Genomic DNA, 12,641 nt, shown 5'->3' with positions numbered 1-12,641 from the left:
CGTTGCTGCAGAAGGATCCTGTTTGTGTGCCGCGTCATTTCTTGCTGGCGAGAAGGTAGCGCGGGACAGTCTAGTGCTTGTGTGGATGGATACCTTATTTTGTGAGTCAACCACAGCCATAAAGCACATGATGAGACAGAGTTGGGATGATGGAGTACCACGTCTCACCCTTCCACTGGTCTGGGATAGGCATTAGGTCCTTAATGGATGTTAGTGATTCACCTCAAGACCCAATTTGTTTTCTGTGGAGAGTTTTGAATCAGTAGACATGATCAAACAAATGAAATACTTTTTGGCTAGCAACTACATGATTACCTTAAGTACATTTACAGACAGAGTGTATATATAACCATTTTTGTCTGAAATGTGTTTTCTAGGTTTAGAGTTTGGTTTCTCTTGTTCTCATGCAGGGCAGAGATTTAAGGGAGAGAAACTGAAAATAACACTACTGGCTAATCCTGATGGGGTCTTTGCTATGTGTCATGGGTCATTAGCTAATCTCAAAAGCAAAGTAAGGTCATTGCTGTTGCTGTTTTTAGACAAGCAGGAGATGAGCTTATTGAGTATGTTGGTCAAGAAACACAGCCAATGCCAGATTGAACAGAGCGCGTTTAGGAGGACACATGCTACAAATACATTTCAGTGATGACAATGACAGGGAAAACAGGGATAGAGAGGCAGCCAGAGAGTCGTAATAGCTATGAATCACACCACATGACGTGGAAAAATAAAGGCAGAAGTCATATTACCTAAGATTAGAAATTAGGGGAGTACCATAGGGGCTGATCACAAGGAAGACAGCCATTTTTGGAGACCTGCCCATGAGTAGTCTAGAATAAGGACAGGCACCTGCTTTCTTTCTTCTCCCTCTCAGCTATTGTCTCTCAGTTAGCCAACATGCCCAGCCTCGGGAGGATCATTTTTATGTGCAGAGCAGGAGTGGGGAAGACACCAGTCTGTGAGAAACAGGCCAAGGAGCCTGACCTGACTGGGCAGTCTTGCTGAACTCTGAGTACTTGCCACCAATGTCTATTGCTGATATACTCTGAAGACGAAGGGAGAAGGAACATCCTGTTTGATAAATGACTAGTTCATTTTGTGTATGTGTATACATATGTGCCCATAGTGTGTGTGTGTGTGTGTGTGTGTGTGTAAGTGTGTGTGTGCCACATGGATTTTATCTGCTCTGTTCTTTTAAGGTCCTACTGGTGTTCTGTCTTTCCTTTGTATGCACTAGACTAAGACATTTTATTAATGATAGCAAGATAAAATAATATCTTAGAATATATGTATTAGGGCAAACCTATCAAGAGCGCTGAGCTATCTGGACATGCTAAGACAGTGCAAATTAGGTTTATCACAGGAAATTGAAAACCTAGTGAGCCCACGTCAGAAACCCAGGTGTAAGTCTCAACCTCATACATTCTGTTGTATGTGTATACGTCTGTCTGTCTGTCTGTCTGTCTGTCTGTCTGTCTGTCTGTCTGTCTATCGGTGTATGTTTCAGTCTCTCTCTCTCTCTCTCTCTCTCTCTCTCTCTCTCTCTCTCTGTCTGAGTGTGTGAGTTGTGAATGTGTGTGTGTGTGTGTGTTTGTGTGTGTATGCACATGTAGATCAAAGACCAACATCAAGTGTCTTCTTCATTGCTCTCCATTTTTTTTTTTTTTTTTAAGACAGGAAGTCTTGAGAAAATGTAGGTAGACTAGCTGGGCAGCAAGGCCCAGGGACCTACGTGTCCCTGCCTCTCAGGATGCTGGGTTTACAGATGCCCTCCACCATGCCTGGCTTTTTACCTGAGTTCTGGGGCTCATCCCTCAGGTCCTCATACTTCTTTCAGCCACCACCTTGTCTACAGAGCCATCTTCCCAGCACTCTTCAGTGCATTCCTAAGGATCTCTCTGGACCTCCCTTCTTTAGAACCACATGATCCCATTGCCAGGCAAGGTAACAAAAACGTCATTAGCTATAACATCCGAAGTGAAAAGGTACCTTCATGTAAGCCAAGTCTATGTCTATCGGCCCCCTGAAAACCCTTTCCTCCACAGGTGACTTCCATATCTGCTTATGGTTGTTCATATAGCCATTAACACAAGCTGGGACATGACATAAAGGATATTTAAGTTGTTTGCTAGGTTTCTGGCTGTGAGCTAACATTCCTGATCGGGGAGGACAGCTTGGCTATATTAAGTCCTATGTTTTACTTGAGTTTACTGATTAAATAATCCCAAGTAGTCTTCCTGCTAAAACAAAGGGATGAAGACAATTGTCTTGCTTTTAGTCACTCCACCTGGAAAGTCACACAATAATCCATTAGAAATAATCTTCATATCCAGAAAACATAAAGCATTTCTTCTCCTACTTACCTGATAGGGAAAAAAAATACTCTCTGCATTGATAACATAGGAGCTGACACAGAGATTCCGTGTATATTAATTCTAATATTAGAATTGTAGATAGAGAGGGATTGGGGAAAATCTTTGGCAGATAATGGTAAATGAAGACAGTCTTGGAATCTACTCTCCGTGTGTGTGTGTGTGTGTGTGTGTGTGTGTGTGTGTGTTTTACTGGGAACTGATTGTCAGGCCTTGGATGACCTCCTGAACTCTGTGGGGGAGAGGTAACAGCATGGTGACCTTTCTTGTGTCTCCCAGACTCTTTGGTCCATGAGCTTTAGTGGCTGCTCTGTCTGTCCATTCTCAGTTCCTCAGAAGACAGTGTAACATGGTCTCAGACCCCTGCTGTGCTCTCTCCTGCTTCCCTTTGCTTTTATAAAGACAGCAGAGAGCCCCCTCCTCTGTTGCCCTTTATTCACCTGCTCATTTACTGATCAGTGATTGACTGGATGTCACATGCTGAGCTAGACAGCCAAACCCTGTAGTTGATCAGAGTGAGCTCACAGAAACAAAGGTGGCTGTGGTATAAAATCTCTAATCCAAGCATACAAGTGCTTCATAAAGGAAAAAAAAAGTATATTTGATCCTATATCTAGGCCATTTTAACCTTGTTTCCAACCAGGAATTAATTTGATGTCCCTGTCATGTGAGCCTTTTGCACAGTCTTCATCATCTTGGTCTGCAGAGGACTGATGTCTTAATGGCAATCTGAGAGCTTAGAGTAAAACTACCTTGTGATGACACATTTAACTAACCCTGAATTATGACAAAGTCTCAGCGGACATGTACAGGACATCTACATAATTAGAGGATGAATTCCTTTTGATTGCTGCCATTACTATCAATATTGAATTAATTTATCCTCCCTGACCACTGTATGTGAAGTACTGTGAGGCATGAGTCACATTTAAGAGTCCAGACTTTAAGAGTCACAAAGGCACATGCTCTGGCCCCTGAAGCTCGTTTATTTTTCAACTGCCCCTCTCTTCTCTTCCCCCTCCCTCCTTTCTATTGCTTTTCATTTAATTATAGCATTTCCTATCCATCCTCAAGAATCAAACAAATGGAGGACTCTGGAACAAACATAAGGGTTAGTTAGCTCTTGTCTAATGACACGGAGATAATCCATCCATCATGTATCATATAACCTTCTGTCCCTCATTCAGCCACCAGAGGGCATAATGTTGATAGAAAAACAGTTCCTTCTGAATGCTTATGGGCTGGGAATGAATATAGAGGTGAGAGGGAATATGTCAAGGATCTTTTGCTCAGTGGAAGGAAAATATGCTGAAGCAGTCACTCTACCAAAGATACCTCTATTGGAGGTGGAGGGGCAGCACCCCCAACCCTGATTTACACTCATCTGGCTCATATAGTTTAAGCACTGCTTCACTTGGCCTGAACTCAACTCATGCTCACTGTTGGCATCCTTTGCCGTGCGACAGAATTCCTGAGTGAACTGAGGGATGCTTTCTCCAAGATCTTGCCTCCTAGGTGATAAGAATATCACCAAGGATCTGGTAATCTGTACCCTAAAATTTTTTTAGAAGAAAGTAAAATCTAAGATGTCCTGGATGTCTACCGAGTAGTTAAATGCCCGTTTAGTGTTTCTAAGGCCAGTGAGAGATCAATTAATAATTTTTTAAGTCTAAATGTTCCTTTCTGAAAAGGTTCCAAAGAGCCAAGAAGGCCTAGGATTTTGTTTCTTCTCATGCCTTTTGTTAAGCCCTTTACCAAAGTGCTACATTTTAATGATCACATCAGTTCTGTATTTCTTGTCTGGAGCAAATTGCTCTCATTTCTGCATCATGACTGCCTAGGGCCTTTCTTTTCTGGTTTGTCTTTAACCTAATAACACACTTCTGTAACTTTCATAAAACACCTAGACAGTGCTAACTGGCAGGCGTTCAAGAAAGGCATGAAAAGATTCAGGAAATCCAGTCTTAATGTGTGAAGGACTTCCAACATGGCAAGGAAATTTTGTCTTCTTTTGTCACCTGTCATTCTAAATCCCCTCCGCTTCTGCCCCATCCATCTCTAGTCACACAACTTTTCAAACAAAACAACTTTACAAAAAAACAAAATAGCACAAAACAACAAAAACCAACCAAGCCACCAACCAACCAACCAACCAACCAACCAACCCATCTAAAATGAGCATATCTTTACCTATTTGCCAATCCCATGGTACCTTTAACAGCTCCTTGTGTTCCATGATGGCTCTGTAGAGTCAAAGAAAATGGGCAAGACAAACATGCACATTATTTCTTTTTTTCCTGTTATTTACCATATTTACACAACTATTAAAGCAATCAATTGAACTTTAAAAATGAATTGACCCCTGCAGAGATAGCCTGTGGTCTATCCCTGAAAGGTCTTGCTAAATGTGGCCAGCAGCAATAAAGGTCTGGGAGAAGTTAAACCTCACTGTCCTCAACCAAACAAATAGACTTTTAGGGTTCAGCCTCTTTTTGAAGCAAATAATAAGGTTCAGAAAATTCCATGCTTACAGGATTGATCAATTTACTCACTAAGCCTTCAATAGAGCAGAGGTTCTCAGAGTTACATAGGCATTTGTGTCTCATAGGCATTTGGAGTGTTAAACAACTGTCTCTGGGACCTCCTCTCTAGACCTTCAGACTCAGTAAAGTTTGGAGAGCTTAGGGAGGTACAATGCTGATGAGCAATTCTTGGGTGATGGCAGTGGTGCTGGTCCAAAGACTGACCTCTGAGAATCACTCTGTAAAGAGGGGCAGAGTAGGAGGTGAGGTTGGCACCATTTTAACTACTCTACCAGCAAGGGGTTGAATCCAGAGCACACTCAATTTATCTCGTTCACAACACAAAGCACTTATTTTTGCAAGGGTGCATCCCACAGAACTTCATTAGCTATGATAGATTATGACTAAGCAAAAGAGCAGTGAATCTCTGGGTATATATTTTGGACTCAATCATAATAATAGTGCATAAAACAAACTATCTATCTATAAAATGTTGGCCAAGAGTGGTTCACCTAAACAATCCTTTTCCCTCTCACAAACATGAATCAGCAAATCTTGGAGCTTTACAATGCCATTACATTTTTATAATGAACCTCAAATAAATGCTCAGCTTTCCCATTTCTATGTCTTGTCTGCTGGAGAGTTTACACCAGTATTTCAGGACACCTAGATTTTGAGAAATATGCTGGAAACATCCAATATACAAAGTGTGATATCAGGTGTTACCAAAATTTTTTCCTCCAAAACTTTTTGTTGTAATTTCTGAAAACAAACCTGTATAATTACAAAGAGTTTGTTCCATAGAAAGGAATTTCATGGAATAACAATTGCTCATTTGGAGAAACTAGACTTCACTCTTCACATGAATTAAAAGTGCTCCTTACTAGTAGAAAGTATTATTCACCTACAACAAATTCTGAGGCACTAGATAATGCATTAAGGAATGACTTTTGCTCCAATTTTGAAAATAGTGAAAATCTGATGCACTTCCCTTTTTGACATTTAGTGAATCTCAGTTTTATACATCCCAGGCTTTTTAAAGAGAACAGAATGTTAAATTCTGATAGTTGAATTTAAAATATGGTTCATTCTTGTAAGCCCATAAGCAATGAAGAACACTTATAAAAGGGCAATTTTATTTTTAAATATTGTTTCATTTTATTTCATGTGTATGGATGTTTGTCTGCATGTATATCTCTGCACCACATGTATGCCTTGAGACCAGAAGAGGGCATCTGATCCCCTAGGAGTAGAGTTGTGAAGGACTGTGAGCTTTCATATGGGTGCTGAGTATCGAACCCTGGTCCTCTGAAAGAGCAAGCCAGTATTTTAAACTGCTGAGCCATCTCTCCAGTAAAACTCCAATTTTAAAATAGAAATTTCTTAGCAGCTGTCACTAATAAGTAAGCATACCCGACTAGAAGTGTATCGAATCATAACATTTGCCCTTTGCTTGCAATGTTTTAAATTATAGCCTACTCCCTGGGAGAAAGCATAAACTTTTAATTATCTCCTGAAAATCATCTTCAAAACTTATTAAATGTTTTATAATAATTTATAATATAATCCTTTAGTTTGGAAGTAATTTATTAATAAGGATATAGTTTATAGATTTAATTAGATCTTTTGGTGGAAGTTTGGTGATTGCTTTTCTGCCTTGGTTTTTACATTTTAAGGCCAAGAATTGTAAAAATACAATCCACTTCTTACAGCTGTTACGTTCCTTGTTATTCTTACTCACAATTGAATTCCACTGAAAAATGCACCAAAGAGACCAATCATTCCCAGGAACTCCACACGGCTCAGAGTTCGGATGATGGATTCTTCCCAGACGTTTGAGATCCCATACAGTGTGGCTCCTCCTAAGACTAGAAGGTCTCCTACCAGCTTATTTTCTCCTAGGAAACAAAAAAAGCAGATGGAGACTCAAAAAATTTCTTCACAAGGATCTAGCACCAGAAAAAGGAGCTTTTTTTTTTTTCTATTTTTTTTATGACACTTTCATAGGAAGCCCAGCAATTTACAACTGAAATCAAAACAAAGATTTTTAAAATGTGTTTTCTAGATGTGCTGGGATATAAAAAGTTATATATATTCATAAAACTGGAAGTTTCCTCTAAGAATGAAGTTTTCTTCAGCTTAATTCTCTTCAATGCCCACGTCTCTGTCTAAGAATGTTTCTGCCAATATACACTAATATGTATGCATACTATTTTTTGTTTCAGGGTACTTTTTGGCTATTTGGTGAATCTGTTATAAACCCTAGAGTCATTTTCTACCCTTTTCTATGCAGGGAGAGAAAGCATGACAGCAGTCAACACTATGTTTTTGACCTTGGGCAAAATGTGCACAAGGAGACTGGGCAGTGGTGGCACATGCCTTTAATCCCAGCACTTGGGAGGCAGAGGCAGAGGCAGATGGATTTCTGAGTTCAAGGCCAGCCTGGTCTACAGAGTGAGTTTCAGGACAGCCAGGGCTACACAGAGAAATCCTGTCTCAAAAAACAAAACCAAAACCAAAAGTAAATAAAAAAAATTTTTTTAAAGTGTACAAGGAGACTTATAGAGTTTATAAGTTTTACTTCTCTGAAACAACTTCAGAATGAAAAAAAATCACATAATACAATATATAAAAATATAATATGTGAATACTATATATTTAATTTATATATTATATAAATATTAATGTATAAATATGTAAATTCACCATAATAATAATTTCTCTTTTTCAAATAAAAACACAAAAATGAAATCCCCATCAAAATTTTAACACAATGTTTTATAAGCCTTGAAAGAGTAATTCTCATCTTCATATGGAAAAAAACATAGGAGAGACAAAACAATTCCCAACAATAAAAAAACTTCAGGAGGAATCATCATCCCTGACCTCAAGCTGTACTTTAGAGCAATAGTGATAAAAACTGCATGACACTTGTACAGAGACAGGTTGATCAATGTAATTGAATCGAAGACCCAGAAATAAAATGACAGACCTATGGACACTTGATGTTTGATAAAGAAGCCAAAACCATACAATGCAGAAAAATGCATCTTCAACAAATGGTGCTGATCTAACTAGAAGTCTACATGTAGAAGAGTGAAAATGGATCCATATTTAATCACTCTGCACAAAACTGAAGTCTAAGTGAATGAAGGACCTCAACATAGAACTAGTATGATGCCTTTTATATGCTTGACCCAGGGAAGGGCACTAATAAGAGGGGTGGCCTTGTTGGCATAGGTGTGTCATTGTGGGCATGGGCTTTAAGACTCTTGTCCTAGCTGCTAGAAGCCAGTCTTCTAGCAGCCTTCAGTTGCAGATGTAGAACTTTCAGCTCCTCCTGTACCATGCCTACCTGGATACTGCCATGCTCCTTCCTTGATAATGGGATGAACCTCTGAACCTGTAAACCAGCTCCAATTAAATGTCCTTATTAAGAGTTGCCTTAGTCATGTGTCTGTTCACAACAGTAAAACCCAAACCAAGACAATCAGATACACTAAATCTCATAAAAAAGAGAGTGGGAAATACTGTTGAATGCATTGGTAGAGGAGACAACTTCCTGAACAGAACACCAATGGCTCAGCCTCCAAGATTAACAATTGATAAATGGGACTTCATGAAACTGCACAGTTTCTATAAGGTAAAGGATAGTGTCAATAGGACAAATTGTCAGCCTACAGATTTCAAAAGATCTTCACCAATCCTACATCTAATAGAGTGTTAATAACCAAAATTTACAAAGAACTTAAGAAGTTAGACAGCAACAACCCAAATACCCCTATTAAAAAATGGGGCACAGAGCTAAACAGAATTCTTAACAGAGGAATCTCAAATGACTGAGAAGTACTTAAAATAATGTTCAAAGTTCTTAGTCATCAGGGAAATGAAAATTGAAACAACTCTGAGGTTCTGTCTTACACCCATCAGAATGGCTAAGGTCAACAAACTCAAGAGACAGCACATGCTGGCTAGGATGTGAAGCCATGGCAATAAGAGTACAAATTAGTACACCCACTTTGGAAATCTATTCGCTGGTTTCTCAGAAAACTGGGAATAGTTGTACCTGAAGGGCCAGCTATACAAAGCCTGGGCATAGACCCAAAAGATGTTCCAACATCCTACAAAGACATTTGCTCAACTGTGTTCATAGCAACTTTATTCTTAATAGCCAGAAACTGGAACAATCTAGATATCCCTCAACTGAAGAATGGATAAAGAAAATGTAATACATCTACACAATGAAATACTACACTGCCACTAAACCCAAAGACATCATGAATTTTGTAGGCAGATGGATAGAACTTGTGAATACCATCCTGAGTGGGGTAACCCAGTCCACAAAAGACATGCATGGTATGTACTCACTTATAAGTAGATATTAGCCATAAAATACAGTTATCATGCTATTCTCCACAAACCCAAAGAAGCTAATCAAGAAGGAAGGCACAAGTGAGAATGCTTCAATCTCACTTAGAAGTGGGTGTAGTGGCTATTCTTGGTTGTCAACTTGACTATATTTGAAATGAACTACAATCCAGAATTGGAAGGCTCACCAGTGAACCTAAACTGGAGGCTTGGAGATAGAAGTTTCTGATCTGGATCTTGGTATGGAGATCTTGAGACACAGTAGTGATTGATTCCAGAAGATTGAGACAGGGAGATCTTTGAGCTCAAGGTTATCTGGGATTAAAGGTATGGTGGCACACATCTTTAATCTGGGCTACACCTTCTGCTGGAGACCATATAAGGACATTGGAAGAAGGGAGTCTGGTTCTCGCTCTTTCACCTGCTTGCCGTGTGGGCCTAAGCAACTGCTAGATCCTTGGACTTTCATTTACAGCTACTACTGAACAATTGTTGGGAATTGGACTGCAGACTGTAAGTCATCAATAAATTCCTTTACTATATAGAGACTATCCGTAAGTTCTGTGACTCTAGAGAACTCTGACTAATACAGGGGGAATAAAATAGTCATAAGATGGAGGGAAGGTACTGGGTGGGAAAGGGGATGGGGAAGGAAATGGGTGGCTCAGAACTAGGTGTGGAGAAGGACAGGAGATTTGTTGAGATGGCCATGAAAATGAATGGAAATCTGCAATTGACAGGGGTGAGGAGGTTGGAGGCATCTTCAGGACAAGAAGGAGACCTGGAATCAATGGGGGCGACCTTATCTGTGACTCACAATATAGGGGATATGGCACCTCCTGTAGCCTGGAAGGAACCCTAGTAGATCGATAGAGACACACCCAATTCACCCACAAAACTTTCAACCCCAAATTTATCCTGTGTACAAGAAATGCAGGAACTGATGGAACAGCCACTGAGGAAATGACCAAGCAATAACTGAGACCTATGCCATGGGCAAGCACAAGTCCCTGATACTATTAATTATATACCCTGCTATGCTTGCAGACGGGAGCATGTTGTCCTCTGAGAAGCTCCACCCAGCAGCTGACTCAGACAGATACAGACACCCACAACGGAACAGTGGATGGAGCTTGGGAATTCTTATGGGAAAACAGGAGGAAGGATTAAAGGCCCAGAAGGGAATAGGAAGTCCATAGGGAGACCAATAGTGTTAACTAACCTGGCCCCTTGGGGCTCTCAGAGTCTGAAACCATCAACCAAAGAACATACATCGGCTGGACCTAGGCTTCCCTGTATGTATGTAGCAGGTGTGCAGTTTGGTCTTCATGTGGGTCCTGAACAACTGGAGTGGGGGCAGCCCAGAAGCTCTTGCTGGTCTGTGGGATGTTCTTCTAAATGTGCTGCCTTGTCTGGCCTCAGTGGGAGAGGATTTGCCTAGCCTTGCAGAGACTTGAAGTGCCAGAGAAGGGGGATACCCAGAGGGGACCACCCCACTGGCTCAGAGGAGAAGGGGAAGGGGGACATGGAAAGGTTTGTGGGAGAGGCTGACAGGGAGAGGGGGCAGTGAGGTGGATGTAAAGTAAAAAATAAATTTAAAAAGAATGAAAAATACATAAAATATAATATATAAATATGTATATATAAATTTAATTTATATGTTTGATATATAAACATATAAATTCACCATAATATTAGTAATTTCTCTTTTTCAAATTAAAAAACACATTTTTTTCAAACTTGGCTTGAGCTGGTTCTGTCCAATTTTTGAGTTTATGTCCAATTTTTTAATAAATACATTATCCTATAGTTTGGCAACCTCTTCCTGCCTCATGCAGTATAGATAGAAGCCATGAAGAAAGAATGAAAATAAGCAGTGTGAACAGCTTCACTGGTGAACTCTCTACTCTAGTGGCTTCTGGCTCTGTGTACTGGCTGCCAGGCAGTTACCTGCTCTGCAAACGTATAGCTCTGGGAGAGGAGAGAAGGACCGGGAAGTGTGTTCACTACAACAGTGCTCTTCAGGAAGAGACTCATCTAGAAAACCTTGGAATGCTGAGATCATCTGAATTTCTAAAAGTATAGAAGCAGGCAGTCACTACTCATTGGGGAGCATAGAACATCCTATAGATAGAGGATTCACATGAATGGAGGTAGGGTTGGCATCGACTTCTCTATTTGGTTACCTTCCCAGGCAACTTCCTGTACCTGTTAAGGACTGGAGGGGGAGAGAGAGGGAGAGGCTATGAAAGGTAAGACAACAGCTTGTTGGAGTTATTCTCAAGGGAAGGAAACTGAAGACATGATTTTGGGAAGGCTGCAAGATTTCTCTGAGTCTTTGGGGAGCTACCATCACTATCAGCCGATGAGCAAGAACTTAATGAAGTCCTGAGGAGAAAGGAGACCTAAGGGGAGGTCCCTGGGCATCGCTGTTAGAGAAATGAGGGTCGCTGTGACGGGAAATCTTCAGCAACTGGTTAATCTTTATGTGTCAGCTGTGGGAGTATGAAAATGTTTGAACATGACATGGTCCATACCTAAAATTCTAAATCACGTCTTTTAGTTGCTTTTCATTTCAGAAACATTTCAGAATCTTGTCATGACAGGAAGTCATTGTTATGAATATCAGTCATTGCTGTAGTAGTGAAACACGGAAGGGCTTCTTAATAGAAACTCTTAGCAAAATTAATCTTATATGAGTGGATTCAGGCAAACGAAGTCATAATGAAATATCTTAGCAGGGTGAAAGTAACATCAGCCTATTTTATTAAAGTCCTGAAAGGTGGACACTGCTTTTAGTGAATAGTCTTCCTCAGTCGTCTATCTTTTAAGACTTAATTTTATCCATATGCACACATGGACGGCACATCCAGCAACTGGGTTTACAGGGTAACCAGATGTGCGTACTGGGAATCAAACTCAGGTCCTCTGGATAATAAACAAGCAGAGCCCCTGCCTCCCTTTAACAGTTATGGCTAGTCTTTAGGATGGCCCACTAAAAGAAATGTTTTTATCAGTGCTTTAAAAATCTTCATTTATTTAATGCTAACTTTTAATAATAATATAATTGTATATAATTTCAAGTTCAGAAATATTTTGAAGTTATTAATAAAATATTACCTGTTATTTATTATTATTTACTAGTAATTCTCTTAATCAGCTTTTAAGTTACTTTCAAGTTATTTTATAGCATGGGCTATAGTTTGGATCCTAAATATTCCTGAAAGCCAATGTGTGAAGACTTACTATCTAGACAGGAAGTGGAACTACTAGGAGATAGCACCTATCAGACAGATATTAAGTCTTCTGGAGTGCGCCCTTAAAGAGGATATTAAGACACAGTCCCTTCCTCCTCCTCCTCCTCCTCCTCCTCCTCCTC

General features: G+C 40.0%; 1 protein-coding gene across 1 annotated transcript in view; it reads right to left on the bottom strand.

The window, feature by feature from the left end:
* Slc35f1 (solute carrier family 35 member F1) overlaps positions 1-12,641 on the bottom strand; it is a 417,926-nt gene that overhangs the window by 28,510 nt on the left and 376,775 nt on the right. The window contains exons 5-6 of the mRNA XM_021205043.1: positions 6,636-6,792; positions 4,563-4,615 (exon numbers count right to left, since the gene is read on the bottom strand). Of these exons, the coding sequence (XP_021060702.1) occupies positions 4,563-4,615; positions 6,636-6,792 (210 nt within the window). The remainder of the gene's footprint in view (positions 1-4,562; positions 4,616-6,635; positions 6,793-12,641) is intronic.

The sequence above is a fragment of the Mus pahari genome, chromosome 9, assembly GCF_900095145.1.
Source record: "Mus pahari chromosome 9, PAHARI_EIJ_v1.1, whole genome shotgun sequence".
NCBI classification, from domain to species: Eukaryota; Metazoa; Chordata; class Mammalia; order Rodentia; family Muridae; genus Mus; species Mus pahari.
Note: the sequence above shows the minus strand (reverse complement) of the source record. Positions and strands in the feature narration are given on the sequence as shown.